The following is a 20,532-nucleotide window of genomic DNA, read 5'->3' as shown; positions in this document are numbered from 1 at the left end:
TATCAAAGTTAGGATCCGCTTCCTGGATTGTTTTAAAAAGCACGAACCTCAAACGAGATTCCATAGCGTGTCTAGAAATCAAGAAAAAATTATACCTACATATGATTAAAACATAAAAAAGGCAATTTAATTATATAACAAGAAAAACAATGGTTGAACTAAGTTAGTCATAGACTAGATACTCATATTAACAGCCAAGAAAATCATAGAGACGATCAATAGGAAAAATTATTTTCTCTGCTATTCTAAAATTACGAATTAAAGCAATAGCGACGCTTAAAAAACAAATTGTTAGGTATAAAGGTAAAATTTCAAAGCAATTATTTTTTATGATAATAAAACAACTAACGCTATAAAAAATCAATTTTGATGCATGTGACATATCCACGTTAAAACTAACTAAAATTTGCGATATTTAGATAATTTGAGTCTCTTTAACATTCTCTGTGTGGCTCTTAAAGGGTCTCCTAGCAACGTTACAGATAAGTAGACACAACAAAATCTTAATTGCATTTTATTTTGAACATTTTAAAAGAACTGTATCCCATGTTATAATCTAAATTAGCCTACAACTTGTTGGCCAGTGAAAATTATTGAATTGTCTTTAATTTAATATTGTGTTCATTATTAAACATTAAAGATACTAGTCCGTTTTCTTAAACAAGCTGCTAACTGATCTAAAATAAGTGTGGTTAGGTTACAGCTCTCAGTTCAGTTACCTATCATAAAGTACGCAAAAGTTTTATTATGGTTTCATAAATAAACTGATGTGGACAATGCGTCATTTTTAACATAGGTTATAAGCTGTCGCACCTAACCGATGAAAGGCAGGGTTGCCGTTCTAAAATTAATTTAAAATAGCATAAAAGGCCTATTTCTGACAAATGTCGTCTTTTAAAAAATCCTAATACGTCTTGGTACTAATTTTAATAATACCATATGTAATGAAATGATGCAAAGAGTATAGAAAATAAAGAAAAGGTACAAAGAAGAAATGTTTAATTTAGGTTAAATACATATTATATTATATATGCTAAAAAAAATTTTTTTAAATCCCTTGTCAATTAAGATCTTCAAAATAGGCCCATGCTAAATTTTTAATTAATTGTTTTTTTTGGGGTGGGGGCAGGGGGATGGACGCGACTGCAGTCCTTTATTAAGTAATTTTTATAAAATTATTCAAAAGTAATTTATATTTTTTGAAAAAAAATTTCTTCCTTCAAAAAATTTTATTTTTAAATCTACAAAATCATCGTAGCTATTTTTGCTAATTTACAAAATTAAAGCCACCCCATTTCTCTTTTGTTTTTATTTTTTTCTGCAGAAGTACAAATGCCCCGTACGAATTTTGACAGCTGGCTTTGGTTAAGCTGTTTTTACCACCTTCGGTTAAGTCTTAACTGATCTGAACTTTGGTTTAGCTTTAACTTATGTTATGACGTCACACATCGGTTATCATGATCAGTTAAATTTACTTCAGTTTGGTCTATGAAACACTTAACAGCACCCTTAACTTATGTCTAAGCTGCTAACCGATGTCAATTTATTTTATGAAAACGGAGTACTATTGTACACTAAAACGCAGAACAGCCAAAACTGCAGCATATCTAGAGACGTTAAAATTGTATCTACTGCTGCTGTGTCAGATGCGCCATACTAAAAGTAAGAGTAGGGGTAATGCGCATTGGCCAAAAACATGCGTACGTAAACACTACAGTTAAAACTTCTACACAAAGATCGTGTAATCAAAAGAGTTGATTGTCTGCAATATTTGTAATCAACCGTCTCCAGAGGTAAAACAGACAGATAAAAACGCTAATAAACTAATAATAAACTCGTAGAAATTTTAAAAATATTGTTTACTGTGAATACAGTCCTTTTAAATTAAATAAACACTTTTATTTCCATAAAACTTAAATAATAAAAAATTAGAGAGCAAAACGGTTTCCTAGCGACATGGTAAAAGATAAAATATATAAACATGACAATGATAATAGCATCCATAAAAAGGTTATGGATAGACTTACAAAATCAATAGCTAAGATTTATTATAAGAAAATTGCAATATTAGCTATGAAATTAATTGGTAAAAATGTAATATTATAAATTACAAACAGACAAAATAAATTAAAAGAAGCTTCGCTACGATTATAAAAATTAAACAATTTCTCTTAAATAACAATTTTGATTTTCAGCGAGTCTGTCTGGTTAGAAATTTCGCCTCTGAAAAATTTGACAGCCGAGCCGCCTCTACAAAATCTGAAATTTTTTCCCTTTTTGATATTAAAGCTAGCTTTTTATACGTTTGTCAAGTTTCAATGATTTTGAGATAAAAATGTCTGTTTTAGCCTAGAAAACTATTAAAAAATAATATTAATCCATACAAGAAGACCAAAGCTAGCTTAACAAGACGAGAAAGAATTACGTCATCAGCTGGGTCACTCAAAGAAATCAATGTTTATTTTCTGCTCTCTGACTTTGCCAGAAGCTTTTCGTCTTACATGGCCAAATTACGTTTACAGCTCAAAATGCATTGTAATTGCTTTGATGGGATGAAAAAATAATCTTTAAAAAGGCATTATTAATCAATCAAAATTTTAAAAATGCTTAAAGCTTAAAAAAATATATAATTTCTTACAGAGCCCTCAATTTTTACATCTGGCAACAAGTTTCTCTTTAGTTTAATGCCAATAACACCCAATAGGTGTCTCTACTTTACAATAACAAAAGAAAGATAAAATACTGACATCTGTTGTTAGATAAGAGAATTATTCATAGACTAGCGGTTGCGTCCCTAGAATCTAGGACCTCAGTGCATTAATTAGTAGAAGAATAGCTTAAAACCACACAATAAACTTAATCTAAATATAGGATAGAATAAAGCGACCTGGGATCTATGTGAAGCTTTCCTGAAATGGAAAATTCGATAGGTTTAGAAGTAAGCGAAATCTAATCAACAGACAAAAAAATCTTCTATAATACAAAGTAGAACGATGTCTCTCTGTCTATTTGTTTGTCTGTCTGTTTGTAGCGAAGGATCTCGCTAACCGCTGAACCGATCGGGTTCTCCTTCACAGGGTAGCTTCTCATAGGTCCCGGGAAGGTTTATAACTATTTTCTTGGGGGGTGGGACACCCCCAACCAAAAAAGTGAAAAATACCCCTCCCCCCCAAAAAAAAAAATTTTCTTTTTAAAACTAAAATTAAAATAGTGGGGTCGACTACCCCCCCCCAAAAAAAAAAAAAATATTCCCCCCCCCCAAATTTTTTTAAAATCTAAAATACGAAAAATTGGTTTGATTAAACCTCTTGGGACAAAGCCCCTAGAGGCGAAGCCGCTAGTAATCTATAATACAATGTAGAACGATGTCTGTCTGGTCTGTTTATTTGTCTGTCTGTTTGTTTGTAGCGAAGGATCTCGCTAACTGCTCAACCGATCGGGTTCTCCTTTAAAGGGTAGCTTCTCATAGGTCCCGGGAAGGTTTATAACTATTTTCTTGGGGGGGGGGAGCCCCTAACCCCCCCAAAAAATGAAAAATACCCCCCTACATTTTTTTCTTTTTAAAACTAAAATTAAAATAGTGGGGTCGACTACCCCCCCCCCCCCCCAAAAAAAAAAATCCCCCCTTCCCCAAATTTTTTAAAAAAATTTTCTTTAAAATCTAAAACACGAAAAATTTGTTTGGTCAAACCTTTTGGGGCAAAGCCCCTAGAGGCTAGGGGCGAAGCCGCTAGTTACTTAATATAGTAGGATTATTTGTTCGATAAGAAAAGAGGGATGTTTGTTTTAATATTTCGCGAACTACGCGAACCAAGTATTAAGTAAGAAAAAAAAACGGATTCTGGATTAGGATTCTGTATTTTAAAATTGGCCAAAAATTGGGCGGATTCCGGATTCGGATTGCAAACCCTAATCGTACATAAGGAAAAATGGCCTCTGAATAAGACATTTGAATGATGCAAATATCACAAGTGTATGATTTTTCAAGTCTTGATAATTTTAGAAATACACGAAAAAAAAACAAATTCTTTCGACTTGTATTATATATTATTTATATTATACTATATGTACTAGTGCATACGCCCCTAGCATTAAAGGCTCAATATAAGAACGGGAAGGGATGGGTGAAAACATAGCCTAAAACCTACCCGATTCGGTTGCAATGCATTTTGTGGAACTACTTTTTTATTTAGACCTGACCAGCGATCTGATGTATCTTGACAGACCAACACAAAAAATACAACTTTACCTATTATGATATACATATTAAAACAAGGATGACAACATCCATAAAAACGAAGCACTGAAACGGTAGGACAAACGGACATTAACACTTGTATAGTGTTAGAACTTAATTATCATAATATAAATTTATAAGAGTCAAAGCAAAATTGTAAGTAAATTTGTTGTAAAACTGCTTGATACAGGATAATTTTTATGGACATACTTACATTTTTAGAGCTTGATTATAGAGTTGCTTCGCTTTTTACATTATACTTTGTTGTCCCAGGAATCAATATACCAAAAATCAGATCAATCCGATGATTTGATCACATAAAAATTTGTTGTTAAAAAAGTAAAAAAATCAACATGTTTAAAATGGACGTAAGGACATTTTGGTAATGATTATAGAGTTGCTACGCTTTCTAAATCGTACCTAACTACTAAAGGAATCACCATGCAAAATTTGAAATCGATAGGACAATTCTAACATGCCTAAATTAACGGAAAAAGCTATCCGTTACGGACGTAATGACGGACGTACGGACGTACGGACGGACCGACCCTAATTATAGAAAAGCTTCGCTTTTAAAAATAGCAAAACTAAGTTTTTTTCTGAAAGAAAAGTTTTAAAATATACCTAATAAAAGAAAACAATCTTTTTCATATTTTTTTTTTATATTTGAAAATACTAATCAATAAATATTTTATATGAACTTAAGTATTACTTTGCTAGACAAGCAGTACTATTAAAATTTAAAATATTTTAAATGATTACATATTTAATCTTGTTTGATAACTTATTACCTATTTGATTATCTTAAAAAAATAATAACTTTTACAACAACAAAAAAAACATTAAATTCAAAAAATTTTAGAGGTAGAAAAGGGAAACCATCATCACCAAATTAGTAAAAATAACCATGTAATCAAAATGACTCTTCGAATTAAGATATTAATAGACTTTGACATACATATATCGACTTTTAAATCAAAAATAAACTAACTGCTGCCATGAAATTTGCCGTTGACAAAGGCGAAAATTAATTACACAAAAATATTATTTTGATGAATACTTATATAATACCCAATGCTTTCTCTAACTTTCTTAATTCTATGGGTCATTCAATAACAGGGGTATTGTGAGAAATGACCCTCTCCCTTTAACAATTTTTAAATAAGACATGAAATAATGTACAATTTATAAAACGTAATTAATTATTTCTTATTAAAAAGGGATATAACATATAAAAATGGGAAGATTATTGTGGGATGAAGGACTTACCTAACTTTTTTAACGTAATAACGCAGGAAAAACGTATTGCGTATACCATTATTGCCTATTAACTTTCCTAGATATTTTTTTCTAGAAAAGACTACCTAATTTGTAAATTAAAATAGGTACCTAGGTATGTTTTTCAAAGGGGGAGGTGGTTGTGACTCTATTTAAAACTAAAAGGCAAAGGGACTCAACTAAAAAAAGAGTTACAGCACTGAAATTTGGTATGGCAGTTAATTTTAAGAGGTACAATATGGAACTGTGAAGAAAGCGGCGGAACCGCCATTTTTGCCCAAACCACCGTTTCCCACCGATTTTTTTTGTCTTTTTTTGTCATATCAGACAATTTTGAATCATCTGGGATAAACTTTTTTTTATAAAAATTTCCCTCATTTGTTTACTACCTAAACAATTATTTTTTTTTATGGTGACATGTTTGAATTATCAAAAGTTTCTAGTGAAAATATAAGGGAAACGGCGGTTTTCGGCGAGAGCGGCGATCTAACCGCCGTTTCTTCGCAGTTCCACATTGTACATATTCATAGCAACTGCCATACCAAATGTCAGTGCTCTAACTCCATTTTTAAATTAGAGTTCCTTTAACTTTTAGATTTTGGTTTAAAAAGTGTCAAATCCGGCCTCTCCCTTCCAAAAAAAAAAGTGCGTTCCCTAAAAGTGCTCTTCTGGAACTAAAAATCTCCCTTTCATCTTTGAGGGTGTGTGGTTTATGTAGGTAGTTTAAGTCAATAATATTTACAAGTTACATAAAAAGAAACAAAACAATAACATATTTTTAAATAACAAAAAACAATGAAAACATACATATATAGCAAGCTCATAAACATAAAAGTAAGAACATTCAAGGTTTTGGTGTAGATGTTCAGTACAAATAGGAATCATAAAACAAAATTTCAATATTCTATCTTTGATAACAGCTGAAAATGGCATAATTTAAATACAAGTTTGATGTATTCAAGAGGAGTCCACGCTGACCAATGAATCAAGTGTTTTTAAGGGCAGATGAAAATTAGTCAGCAAACTTTTACCTATAAATTCAGATGTATGTCTAAAATAGTTGTCATGAAATAAAATTCCGACGGACTAAGTAAATCATATATTGGATGCTTATTTGTAAGATAATCTTCAAACAAATATTCAGCCACCTATCTCGAGTAGCAGCTAATAAAATTATGTGTTATGGACAGACAGCATGGACATTTTAAAGTATAGAGTAACTCTGCTACTGATTGAAAACTAATCTATTACTTCTTCTATTTCTTGTTTAATAACGGTTTCCCCAATCTCAGCTTCCGCTTGGGGAAAGAACAAATTTTCCTCAGAATTTTCATCTTCTTCTTTATCATGTTTTATTTCTTGTTTAATATTAGCCACACCGTTTCCGGCTGCCATTTGTATAGAAAGTAAATCCTCAACTAGAAATCCTTCTGCAGTAACTTCCTTTTTAGCATCAGCTTCTATAGATTCTAAATTCTTTATATGGTCTGAGGTTTTATTGTGTGCAGCTAAGTTAGATGTTGAGTTAAATGATCTCACGCATATCTCACAATGATAAGGCCTCTCCCCCGTGTGGATTCTTCTGTGTGTAACTAAATTACTCACGTTTGAGAATCCTTTGTCACACATGTCACACAGATATGGCTTCAAGCCGGTGTGGGTATTATTATGTTGAACAAGGTATCCTTTACGTGAAAACGTTTTTCCACAAATATTACATGGATATGGCCTTTCGCCAGAGTGGGTCATCTTATGACGAGTTAAAATTGTACTGTTTGTAAATAACTTGCCACATTCGCCACATGCATATGGTTTTTCGCCGGTATGAATACGTCTGTGTCTTACCAGAGCACTGCTACATGAAAACGATTTACCACAAAAGTTGCAACAGTACGGTTTCTCACCCGTGTGGACTCTTTCGTGTGTTGTCAAATGCGTTTTTGTGAAGAAGGACTTTTTGCACACTTCGCATTTGAATGGCTTTTCGCCCGTGTGCATCCGTTTGTGAATATTCAGGCTGCTTGTGTTGCAATACTCCTTATTGCATACATCGCACGTGATCATTGTTGCTTGCAAACAAATTTACTGAAATCTGAAAATATAAATATAATAATCAGTATATCTTTGATTACTTTTAAGGATAATGCAATGATTACCTAATTGAGGTAATATAAGAAAAAAAAGTGGAATAAAATGCCTTCCTGAATTAGTGCAGTAATATGTACGTTTTTTTGTATTATAAAGCAACATATAAGAAATAGAGAAGTGTAACTGTCAAATAAACAATATCTATAATAATATAAAGTTCAGTGTCAGTAGGACAAAAAATTAGTAGAGATATTTTCTAGATATAAAGTTGCTGCGATTTAATATGAATAAGGGTGGGGAGGGGGGAGTTTTGCCACATTTGCGTAAACCTGGTACCTAGGCTTTATCTTTGGACTGAGGGGATAGGTTATTAATAATAAAATCATTCTTATATTATGAATTTCACGTAGTTTTAAGATTTTTTGGATAGGCCTCCAGGTTCCAGAGCTCTAGGCCACCAGGTGTTCTCTGGACAGGTAAAAAAATAAAAAAATCTTATTCGAACAGTTAGAGGTAAGTTTATAAAACAACATAAGCTTTTTTTTAAAATATATCATTTACATATTTGAAGAAAAAATTACAATCGGCCTCCAGGTTCAGGTGCTGCAAGCCTCCAGGTGGCCCCTGGACAGGTAAAAAATCAAAATGTCTTATTTTAACAGTTAGAGGTTAGTTTATATTTAGTTTATAATAGTTTGTATAAAACAAAATTAGCTTATATTTGGATGTTATTTACATATTTGAAGACAATATTACAAATGGCCTCCAAACTAACTAGAGAGATGTAAAAGTTTTATTTTATTTTAATGAGCTAGTGATCAACTAGAAAATTTAAATAAGTATATTTTTAAATTACTATGGGCCTCCAGGCTCAGGAGCTTCAGGCTTTGGACAGGTAAAAATTAAAAAAGGATAATATCCATAATTCCTACAATTTAAACCTTTGAAGTCTTAATGTGTAGGATCTAATAATATTATATGTTGGCGTTATCCTCATAATTTTTTAAAAAATAATATAATAAAAGAATCTTATGTTGTTTTATAAACTTACTTCAAATAAAATTTTGACTTTTAACCTGTCCGAATGCCACCTGGAGGCCTGCAGCACCTGTACCTGGAGGCCGATTGTAATTTTTTCTTCAAATATGTAAAAAAAATATAGTAAAAGAAGCTTATGTTGTTTATAAACTTACCTCTAACTGTTAAAATAAGAAATTTTGATTTTTTACCTGTCCAGAGGCCACCTGGAGGCCTGCAGCACCTAAACCTGGAGGCCGATAGTAATTTTTTTTCTTCAAATATGTAAATAATATATTAAAAGAAGGTTATGTTGTTTTATAAACTTACCTCTAACTGTTAAAATAAGAAATTTTGATTTTTTACCTGTCCAGAGGCCACCTGGAGGCCTGCAGCACCTGAACCTGGAGGCCGATTGTAATTTTTTCTTCAAATATGTAAAAAATATATTAAAGAGGCTTACATTGTTTTATCAACTTACCTCTAACTGTTCAAATATGATTTTTATTTTATTTTTTACCTGGCCCAGAAAACTCCTGGAGGCCTGGAGCTCCGGAACCTGGAGGCCTATCCAAAAAATCTTGTATATTTTATCATTGAGAGATCTCTACTTTATATAGGTTGCTACCGGCTTCGCCCCTAGATGCCTCATGGGCAGGGTTGTCATTTTGGGCGGGCGCTTTTGGGCGGGCAGTTTTGGGCGGGCGGTTTTGGGCCGCCCAATATAAGGTCCTTTGGGCAGTTTTGGGCACCCCCCTTTTAGGGGGAGAGAAAAAGGGGAGGGGGTTAAAAAAGAGGGGGGGGCGGGCCTATTTTTGGGTGATATCCTTATACTAAAGTAACAGGATGTGTATCTGTTTGTTTGTGTGTCTGTGTGTTTGTACCGAAGGATCTCGCTAACCGCTGAACCGATCGGGTTCTCCTTAACAGAGTAGCTTCTCATAGGTTCTGGGAAGGTTTATAACTATTTTGGGGGAGGGTACCACAACCCTCCTAAGAGAAATCGCCCCTAGAAAAAAATTGCACTCCCCCAAAAACTTTTTAAAAAATTTTTTAAACTAAAAATAAAAATGGGAGGAGCAAACCTACCCCCCCCCAAAAAAAAAAAAAAAAATTATTCCCCCCCCAATTTTTTTTTTACTTTTTCTTTTCAAATCTAATAGGTATAATGATTGGATTATCAAATTTGACTCTCAAGTGCCCCTAGAGGCCTCTAGGGCCGTAGCTGCTAGTAAAATGTATAAATTAGTAAGTTTTTTTTGTATCTAGAGAAGGATTTCGCTAACTGCTTTCCAGTGGAGCTTTTATAGGTCCTGAGATGGTTTTAGGCTATTTTATTTCTAATAATAAGTCTAGATATGGTTTTAGGCTATATCATTTTTAAATGCTTTTTACGACATTTGCCCTAAAAAGGTGCCCAAAACCACTTTTGGGCGCCCAAAACCCGCCTAAAACCCTTTTGGGCAATTGGCCGCCCAATATAAAAAAAAGTGCCCAATTCGACAACCCTGCTCATGGGGCACTTGCATGGAAGAGATGGGTCTAGCTTTAATTCTAGGGCCAAATTCTAATGAGAGAGAGAGGGGTATCCGACCCAAAAACAGTGAGGTATAAACTTCCCTGGACATATGATATGATTTACTATAAAGAAAAATCCATATTTACTGCGAGTATCTTCACCAAACGCACACACAAAAATCCTGCATGTTACTTTTAGATCTAAGGATCGATTATTTACTTACTTACTTTAAGGTTAAGAACGTCTGCTAAAACTTGGCTTTCTGTTACATTTATATATTTTAGAATCATATATTATTCTATGTCTGAAAAATAAGTATCATATATTAATCTATGTCTGAAAAATAAGTATCATATATTAAGAATTTATAATAATATTTTATACCTACTATTTCTAATATCAAAACTGAGATCGAATATACACCGTAACTTAGACTGTTACTTTTTCTCTAATAAAAAATCAAACATCACACAAATGCTATAGAGTTCTAAAGTCACTTAGTGTCAAATTATCACAGAACATTTGTATATGAATTAATTGTAATCGTGTTGTTAACTGTACACATTTACATGTACTGGGAATACGCGTGAATGCCGCGTAAGAAAATTGTCAGAACAGAGTTGCCACTTTGAAACTTTTGAATATTTTCATAAATATTTCAATATTTTTTTACATGTGGTTTCGTCCTCATTTCTTAGACTTTGGAATATATATATATTTTTTAAATTCACCCCCCCCCCCAAAAAAAAATTATTTAAATTTTTTGCTAAGTGTTTTTTTAAATCCTAATGTTACCTACAGATTCCTTCTTTTTAATACCTATTCAAATGAAGATAAATTAAAAAAAAATAATATAAAATAAAATTACAAATAAAAAATTGCTTGGACGTCATTGCCTCTATGTTATAAAGATTACCCCCAAAGTTTTAATTTACAATTTCCACCCCCTCCCCCCCCCCCCTAAAAAAATGAAAAAGCTTGGATGTCCATGTATTACTCTGTTTTAAGAGCACTTTAACTTATTTCTAAAGCACAAATTAAAACTTTAAATATGACTGTGTAAATCCATGTCTGACCATAAGATATCAAGCTATACTACGTGCGGTAGTGGTTAGTACCGTCTTACCCGTAATTTCAGCCTTCCTTCTTAGCTCAAAGCAATGGATTGGTTTCTACTTTAGGCTTGCTTATCTCAGTTATACTTGGGTCCAACTAGGACATTGATTTTACTTGTTTAGCCTTAAAGTTTTACAAAATTGTAAGAACAAGCAAAATTTTTTGGGGGGATAAACAGTTTTCGGCGGCAACAGCAGTTTTGCAGCCATTTCTTCACAATTTCAATACTTTTTGTAGGGAGTTGGGGTCAAAAACGAAAGTGTGCAAAACAGGGTGTAGGAAGGTATATCAATCCCCTGGCAAATTTCGATATGAAAATTTGATATAAGGGGTGGTTTCAATAAAATTTCTTCACAGTTTAACATTTTACCATATTAGAGCAACTTCCATGCCAAGTTTTAGTGTTCTATTCATGTTTTAAAGTCTTGAAGAACACATACCTTATGGAAAATAATTACATAAATGACCCCCTTTTTTAAAAAGTGTTAAGATAATTGGTTTTAGTTATCAGAATGAAAAGAAATTGCTAAGGTATATTTAAAAATGTATTTTCTTTTAAATATTTTCAAAATAATGAGTGTAAAAGCTCTATTTTAAAGATTATCAGACTTTAAAATTCTTAAACTTTAGTCGTCATTTTTGAGAAATTTTATGTATAAAGCAGTTAATTTAAGAATTAATATAAATAGATAAACTAGTTTTCTTTATCTTAAGCTATAATTTAACTTCAAAAATTGTTTTATTACTTGTAAAAAATCACTATAAACTTTGGGAAAATATATCGACAAAATGTGGCAACCCTGATTTTTATTGGATAAAGGGGGGGGGGGGGAATGTGGTGACTCGTGCCACGACATACCAGCAATTTTATTTTGGGTGCTACTCCCTTAGTTTTAGAGATAATTGGGTGAAATCTTTTGGGCTGGGTCACTAATTACCCCAACTAGAGGTATCTTTCAAAAAAAACGGCGGCGGGTCCGCCACTCCCGCCGTTCGCCGCCATTTTCCGCCGCCGCCAAAAAAAAAATTTTATTGCATTTCTCGCCGAATTAGGCAATTTGAAATCATTTGAGACCATGTTATTTTTTTCAAAAATTTTCCCGTTATAACCAACCCTGCGGGGGGACTTAGTCATTTTTTTCAAATTCTCATTTATCAAGGTATATCTTAAATTCAGTGCCTCTCCTAAGCTTTTAAAGATATTGAGACAAAACCTTTTGAGGTAGATCAGTAAAAAATATTTGAATAAAAAATGGCGGCGGTACCGCCGCTCCCGCCGTCCACCGCCATTTTCCGCCGCCGCCGCCAAATTTTTTTTATTGCATTTCTCGCCGAATTAGGCAATTTGGAATCATTTGAGACCATGTTATTTTTTTCAAAAATTTTTCCCCTTATAACCAACCCTGCAGGGGGACTTAGTCATTTTTTTTCAAATTCTCGTTTATTAAGGTATATCTTAAATTCAGTGCTTCTCCTGTGCTTTTAAAGATATAGAAACAAAATCTTTTGAGGTAGATCAGCAAAAAAATATTTGAATAAAAAATGGCGGCGGTACCACCGCTCCCGCCATCCACCGCCATTTTCCGCCGCCCACAGGACGGCTTGTAAGGGGAAAAATTTTTGAAAAAAATAATATGGTCTCAAGTGATTCCAAATTGCCTAATTTGGCGAGAAATGCAATAAAAAAAATTTTGGCGGCGGCGGCGGAAAATGGCGGTGGACGGCGGGAGCGGCGGTACCGCCGCCATTTTTTATTCAAATATTTTTTACTGATCTACCTCAAGTCCCCCCGCAGGGTTGGTTATAAGGGGAAAAATTTTTGAAAAAATAACATGGTCTCAAATGATTCCAAATTGCCTAATTCGGCGAGAAATGCAATAAAAAAAGTTTTGGCGGCGGAAAATGGCGGTGGACGGCGGGAGCGGCGGTACCGCCGCCATTTTTTATTCAAATATTTCTTACTGATCTACCTCAAAAGGTTTTGTCTCAATATCTTTAAAAGCTTAGGAGAGGCACTGAATTTAAGATATACCTTGATAAACGAGAATTTGAAAAAAATGACCAAGTCCCCCCGCAGGGTTGGTTATAACGGGAAAAATTTTTGAAAAAAATAACATGGTCTCAAATGATTCCAAATTGCCTAATTCGGCGAGAAATGCAATAAAAAAAATTTTTTTGGCGGCGGCGGAAAATGGCGGCAAACGGCGGGAGCGGCGGACCCGCCTCCGTTTTTTTTTGAAAGATACCTCTAGTTGGGGTAATTAGTGACCCAGCCCAAAAGATTTCACCCAATTATCTCTAAAACTAAGGGAGTAGCACCCAAAATAAAATTGCTGGTATGTCGTGGCACGAGTCACCACATTCCCCCCCCCCCCCCTTTCTTACATAGCAGAAATCCAATTAGTTTTGATTTAACTCGCCGTGTATAGAATTAATTGAAAATTTATGATTATTTAATAATACACAGTCACAAAAAGTTTTGGTATAAAAGACTTGACAGGTAATTTATAAAAAAAACAGCAACCATAAAATGTAGCCAAACATATCAGAAAGTAAGACACAAGAACATAAACAAATAAAGAGTAAGAACTTATTTTAAATGTATTTAAGTCTGAACGAAAAATCCGTAAAAATCTATCCAAAAATTACTAGACCATAAGATGCTAATATAAAAAAAAGAATTGATTTTTGAATATACGTTTAATTTACGTCCAATGTCCCCTCCCTCCCAGAATATCACTAAAACAATAAATATAAAATTCCACTTTTTGTTTCAACATTTGTTGTTTACATTTATAATGCCGAGGCAAGATATATTTATATGAATGTCGTCGTTTTAAAATCGGATTTGAAAATAGCCGAAATCAAAAATACATTTATATACGTTCGAATGAGACATTTTGACAATTTGTCCCCAACCGGACTAATATCCTCTCCTTCTAAATGTCTAAAAATGTTTATTTTTATCACCCCTACAGAAAATAGCTTAATAAAACTATCATGGGTTCAGACGTTCGTACATTCCTTGAAATAGCTAAAGCTAATTGGTCCAGCGATTTGCAAGAAGCTTCAGGTAATAAACAGTTGGACATAAAAACATTGTTTTACTTTGTATTATACATTTTTGTGGACAAAAAAAATCTTTAAGAAGACAGGAAAAGTTTTTGTTTAAAAAGACGACATTTGTAATAAAAATAGTTACGGTGCAATTGTGCATTGTTTACAAACACCTCACACTAAATTATTGATTTTGCTCTTTTTCAGAGAACTTTTAGCATATAAATGTTCTTTATAGTTGTAAATGTAGAAATTATACGAATCTTCATCCCTTGAATTAATTACAAATAAGGTCAACTTTTACTTATTATATTTTAATCCTTAATTTTTTCTCAATTATAAAAGACTATTTTTTTGGCCGGTTTCTATAATTTTTAAAAGCAGATGAAACAAAACAGTTTTGTGTCTTCATTAGATGTACTGTAGATCTACTGAACCCTTCGCAGGACCCATTTTACTTACATAAATTTATAGTAAGTATTCCAGGGTTGAAAATTAGTACCCATGGGTTTTAAAAGAGTATTGCAGCTTAGGATTAAATTTTTTACTATGCTCGATCTTGGGTAAAACTGAGTTCTAATCCTTTCATAGATTTTGAACTTGACTAATGCAACATGTCATATTATAAAAACATAACCTTCCCTGACATGCATGCTATTAGTAGTGAGGAAACTTTAGTATTTTTAGTTAGTCTTTATATACTTCATATCAGTATTTTTTTATGGATTAAATAGTACGTAAACCAAAAATATATAATGCCATGCAAATAACCTATCTATCTATACCTTTTCAGAATAATAGAAAAAAAATATCTGTTAAACTATATGGAAATAATGTTGTAAAGTATTAAACAAGGTATGATTTATTTATTAAGTTTAAATGATAAATGCTACATATGCCCTCAGATTCTCCTCCCATATTTATTTCTACCCAAGTAATCATATTTGTTTGTATGCCTCCTCAGGGGACGTTGCCATTTCTACAACTGGTAGAAATACAGTGGATGTTTTTTTTTGTCTAAATTGTTTGTGTGGATGTAAATTCGACAGTAATTTGCGAAATATCGTAGGTAGGCTGACAAATATACATCTAACACTGGCATTTATACATCCTAAATTGTCAATTATTCATCTATTTCTTGCCAAATTTACATCTAAACTTTTCATTTTGTCAAATATATCCTGTACATTTTAATAAGTAATAAACAATAGTGAACTGTAGGTATAGTAGATATTTATTGACAATTATAAGAATATACATAAATATTATTGGATTTTGGTTAATTATTTAAGACCTTTTCTAGAATTTATTACTCCTGGTTACCAATTTCACCACCACTAAACAACAACAATCTGTTTAATATTTTAATCATATAAGTATTAAAAGGAGGATGTAAATAAGAATTATTTGGTCAGGAGGGGGGGGGGGGGTTACTTGAGAACCCTTTGACCAAAAATGTGCTAACTTTGGACTTAAGCTACTATTATATATAGGACCAAAGTTACTTTTAAAATTATCGGTGACCGCCGCTCCCGCCGATTGCATTTCTCGCCGAATCAGGCAATTTGGAATCATTTGAGACCATGTTATTTTTTTCAAAAAAATTTCCCCTTACCAGCAACCCTGCGGGGGGACTAAGTCATTTTTTCAAATTCTTGTTTCATCAAGGTCATGTTGTTTTTATTTGTGGCGGTGAAAAAATTTAAAAAGTCCCCCCACAGGGGCCCTTAAAACGGCTTTTACACTATACCATTTACCTAAAGCATTATTGTATTTCAATTGTACCTGTTTCTACGAAGCTTTAAATGAAGTTTTAGCTTATTTATGTTTTCAAGTGTTACCCATAAATAAATTTAGGTACTCTTTTCTAATAATTAATATAAAAGTATTAAACTGAGAAGGGGTACATTGCGTTTCTACAACTGGCAGAAATACAACTAGACGTATTTTTGTCAAAATGTAAGTGTAAAAGCCGTTTTTAGGGCCAAGAATAAAAGACTATTAACTTCATCTTGCTTCTAGGCAGCTAGGTATCTATACTGTTTTTAGTTTTCATAGAATCTATAATTGTCCTTTATGTTTTGATTGTGAGATATCCACAATAACATCTCCTTCTTTTCTTGCCTATTTAGGATATACCTTCTAATCTTTATTTATTTTTTTTAGATACCTAGAACATTTGGAGTAATTACAAATTCTAAAGTTCACGAAAAAACCTTCCTCGAGGTGTGTAAATTTTAATAATAAAACACTTTAAGAGGTACAAGTGTTGAAATTGAAAATATTATTTTATCTTGCCTGGTTTATTTTTATTTTTAAGTCTCCAGTGGGGCTAAATGTTACTTATTTCTAAAGTTATTTTCTAATGAAAATTTTTTTTCTCCAACCGTTTGTTTGTATTCCACTTTCATAGTATTAAATATTCAATTTATAATCAAAACTATTTAGAGAACCTACCCTTCATTTCAAATAGCTTTAGTCCAATTAATTTTAAAAAAACAAGAATGAAAAAAAAAAACGAAGCTTAGTAATTCAAACTATCATACAAACGAACATTAACATATATAGAGAAACAATTTATTTAATATTCAATATTAATTGGAGCAAATGTTCTGTATAAATCTATTTGAATACAAGTTAAATATAGGATGCTTGACGTGGACACACTTACATTTTTTTACTTGACTTTGGAGATGCATGCCTTTAGAAGAATCAGATTGGGACCAAAAATTAACAAAAAAAAAACAAAAAAAATCATCATATTTAAAATGTATGGAAAAAAATTTCTAAATTTTGCCCAGCTCAATAATATCATGCATTTTTTTCAAAAACGAATTAATCTTAAAAAACCTAAATGTAGTTTATCTTTACGTAAAAAAATAATTTGTTTTGTTTTATTAAGGTTTAAGAATCATTTGAAGAAACACCATGGTGGTTATCTGTGATATTTGTAATAAGGAGCTCTGCAATACAAATAGCCTCAACATTCACAAACGCATGCATACCGGCGAAAAACCATTCTCGTGTGCCTTTTGTGAAAAAAAGTTCTATACAAGGTCGCATCTGACTACACACGAAAGAATACATACGGGTGAGAAGCCGTATTGTTGTAATATTTGTGGTAGATCATTCTCCTGTAGTAGTGCCTATGTAAGACACAAAAGGATCCATATTGTCAACAAGCAATTTCATTGTGAGGAATGCCAAAAAGATTTTGCAACTAACTTACTTCTTACCCAACACATGAAGTGTCACATAGAAGATAAACCTTTTTCCTGTTCTGTGTGTGATAAGAAATTCTTGACAAAGTCACATTTGACTACACATGAAAGAGTACACACAGGCGAAAAACCATACTGTTGCAATACCTGCGGTAAGTCATTTTCATGTAGCAGTGCTTTGGTTAGACACAACAGGGTTCATACTGGCGAGAAACCATACTTTTGCATTGAATGTGGAAAGTTTTTTTCAACTAGCACAATTTTGACTCGCCACATTAGGATTCACACAGGAGAGAAGCCGTTCTCATGTGAAATATGCGAGAAGACGTTTTCAGTAAAACGTAACTTAATGCAGCATATGAATATCCATACAGGCGAAAGGCCATACATGTGTGATATGTGCGATAAGAGATTCTCTCAGAAAAGTAATTTAAACATACATAGAAGAATCCACACTGGGGAACGGCCATATCATTGTGAAATATGCCAGAGATCATTTAACTCAACATCTAACTTAGCTGTGCACAAGAAAACACCAGAGCACATAAAGAATTTAGAATCTATTGAAGCTGATGCGCAGAAAGAAGCTACTGCGGAAGGATTTCTAGTTGAGGATTTGTTATCTATTCAAATGGCAGCCGAGAATATAGAGGCTAAAAATATTAAGCAAGAAGTAACTTCTAAAGAGGAAGTGTATTTTGATGAGAAAATGTTTTCTCTTCCAATGGAAACAAAAAATGTGTTGTCTCTTCCTATAGAAGCTGAGAATGAGGAAGTTACTGTCAAAGAGGAAATAGTAGTGGAAGATGTAATTGAGTCACAAGAATATGAATAAATGATTTTCATCTATTATTTTTGTACATGAATTAATGGCTTATTTATAGAGTTATGTGGGTATTATACCTATAAGACATAAGTCAAGCACCTTGTAAAATTTCCAAAGTATTTCAAAGTCCTCATTGAAATTATCGTTGCATAGAACTTTGAAAATTATTCCTTTTATTTCCATTTTTTATTTGATTATTATAGTTCAAAAGTATAATTTTGTAGGTTCCTCTTTGGTTTTTAGGTTAAGCTTTTTTTGTTGTTAAATGTCTCCTTTTCTTTAAAGTTATATATTGAACCTAATTTTCTTATATTTGAGCTAGTCAAAATGCATAAGAGAAAATTTTAGAATGTATTTTTGTTGAAGCATAGATTTTGTATGATTTTTTATAACATAATTTGTATTACAGAGGTAGTAAATAAACTTTTTAAATGCTCTCCCTCTTTCATGTATATAAAAAAAACAAGGAAATCATAAAATAAACCAGCAAAGCTCGGCAAATTTAAGCCAATATAAAGTTATTTTTATACAAAGAAAACCAACACATACTAGAAAAGTAAAAAAAGCTTCGTTTTCTAAAATATTGTAATTATACCTATTATTGTTATTTTAATTATTCATTTGAAATTTAACTTATGATATAGAATACGTGTATGTATATTGTGAGAGATTCTCGTATACCCTGATAAATTATTTCTCCCAGCTGGCTACCCTCCTTATGACTTTATCCCATCCCTTCACATGACCTATAAGGTATTGACCAACATCTGCGGACAATATTATCAATATTAGCATCAATTAATGAAAACAAAGGGAGGAGTAGGTTGCGCAAAAAATCCGTAAAGGTTGTGAGTTTTAAGTTAAAAACAGTAGTAGAACGATAAAAATTTATGTTAACTTAAAAAAAATTGTCTAGGTATAGTTTTTTTTCAATAAGAAATACACATATTTAGTGAATATTATCGTTCTACTAATATTTTTAAGCCTTAAAACTCACCTTTACGGATGTTTAGCGCAACCTACTCCTCCCTTTGTTACAATATCCACGCTTTTAAAATCAATTTATATTTTGTACAGATTGACCCATGAAAAAGTATTTTTTTAGCATCTGCAGCCCATATTTCTTAATAAATTATTAGAAAATGCATATATTCTGTATACATTTCCACATCAGAGGATATAAAGATATTTTTTTACATCAATCAGCAGAGGTTTTAAAAGTCAAAGTTTGGAAAAAGTGCTCGAGTAACTGGACATTGCTAAATGTTTCTTAGTTTTTTTATTAGTATAATACATTTTTTCAACCAATTAAAAAACAAATTAGAGAGAAGACCAAGTTTACAAAAGATATCTTTTTTATTGTTAGGTAGTTTTACATATAAAAAAATTACTTTTTAAAATTTTATTGAATGCATTTTTCTTATATATACCATTTACCCTCAAACTTTATAATATCCCCTACTTCTTACTATGACCTTAAACGAACCCCTCCCAAATTTATGCTTATGGCCGATAGGATTAGCGCAACCTTGCTCAATAAATTCACGCCCACTTATACAAATTACTTAAAGACACATAAAAATCATTAAAATTGTCTTTTAACTTATTTTAATAAAATAAAAAGTGTTTTATTTCTGTTTATGTAAAATTTTAATCTGCTACTATGTGTTATAGGATTTCTTTGTGTAAGGGTGTTTTTGCAAAATACACTGTTCTAAAAATGCCTTTTAGAACAAGTGAAAAAAGTGCTTTTAACATGAAATAAATTTCTTGGAAACATCTTTCATCATCATCAGACGCATCTCTCTTTTTGACTGTGAAGGCCAGAGAATACGGACACCTTGTTCCTCCATGAATTCCTGCTGTCTTTGGCAAGTTTCTCAGCTTCTCCCCATGTTAATTCCAAATTAAAGAGGTCCTTTTCAGTGCTCCGCCTCCAGGTCATTTTTGGTTGTCCCCGATTACGTTTACCAGTGGTGGGGTTCCATTTTAAGCACTTTTTTGGAAACCTATTTTGTTCCATTCTGAGCACATGTCCTAGCCACCTTAGTCTTTTATATTTCACTTCTGCTTCAATACTATTGCACTTGGTCTTAGCATACAGCTCAAGGTTTGATATTTTGTTTGGCCAGAATATTTTGCAAATTCTTCTTAGGCAGCTATTGTGAAATGC

The 20,532-nt window shown here is 32.4% G+C and overlaps 3 protein-coding genes across 6 annotated transcripts in view; 1 reads left to right on the top strand and 2 right to left on the bottom strand.

Annotated features, from left to right (window-relative positions):
- LOC145319978 (uncharacterized) overlaps nt 1-638 on the bottom strand; it is a 22,740-nt gene extending 22,102 nt beyond the window's left edge. The window contains exon 1 of the mRNA XM_080162389.1: nt 1-638. This exon is cut by the window's left edge and continues 4 nt beyond it. Within this exon, the coding sequence (XP_080018515.1) occupies nt 1-64 (64 nt within the window). The 5' untranslated portion in view covers nt 65-638.
- Nucleotides 639-4,880: 4,242 nt separating this feature from the next.
- On the bottom strand, nt 4,881-10,455 carry LOC145319982 (uncharacterized). Of its 4 annotated transcripts, XM_080162395.1 has the most exons (4): nt 10,367-10,445; nt 9,141-9,187; nt 6,767-7,607; nt 4,881-6,435 (listed from the first exon to the last, which is right to left on the bottom strand). In XM_080162395.1, exons 3-4 carry the CDS (start codon nt 7,577-7,579, stop codon nt 6,412-6,414), a joined length of 837 nt encoding a protein of 278 aa, XP_080018521.1. In that variant the 5' UTR covers nt 7,580-7,607; nt 9,141-9,187; nt 10,367-10,445; the 3' UTR covers nt 4,881-6,411. The 4 variants fall into 4 exon arrangements, 3 of the variants coding, with proteins under 3 accessions (XP_080018521.1, XP_080018519.1, XP_080018520.1); XR_013880096.1 differs by lacking the exon at nt 9,141-9,187 and having other exon boundaries at nt 6,547-7,607; nt 10,367-10,455; XM_080162393.1 differs by lacking the exon at nt 9,141-9,187 and having other exon boundaries at nt 10,367-10,455.
- A 4,648-nt stretch (nt 10,456-15,103) lies between these two features.
- On the top strand, nt 15,104-20,140 carry LOC145319980 (uncharacterized). Its single transcript, XM_080162391.1, has 3 exons — nt 15,104-15,167; nt 16,479-16,538; nt 17,215-20,140. The coding sequence occupies exon 3, from the start codon at nt 17,241-17,243 to the stop codon at nt 18,366-18,368; it is 1,128 nt and encodes a 375-aa protein (XP_080018517.1). The 5' UTR covers nt 15,104-15,167; nt 16,479-16,538; nt 17,215-17,240; the 3' UTR covers nt 18,369-20,140.
- The last annotated feature ends 392 nt before the right edge of the window (nt 20,141-20,532 follow it).

Source organism: Acartia tonsa, chromosome 5 (genome assembly GCF_053477335.1).
Source record: "Acartia tonsa isolate MP-2025a chromosome 5, ASM5347733v1, whole genome shotgun sequence".
In the NCBI taxonomy this organism is placed as follows: Eukaryota; Metazoa; Arthropoda; class Copepoda; order Calanoida; family Acartiidae; genus Acartia; species Acartia tonsa.
This window is presented reverse-complemented; position numbering and strand designations above follow the sequence as displayed.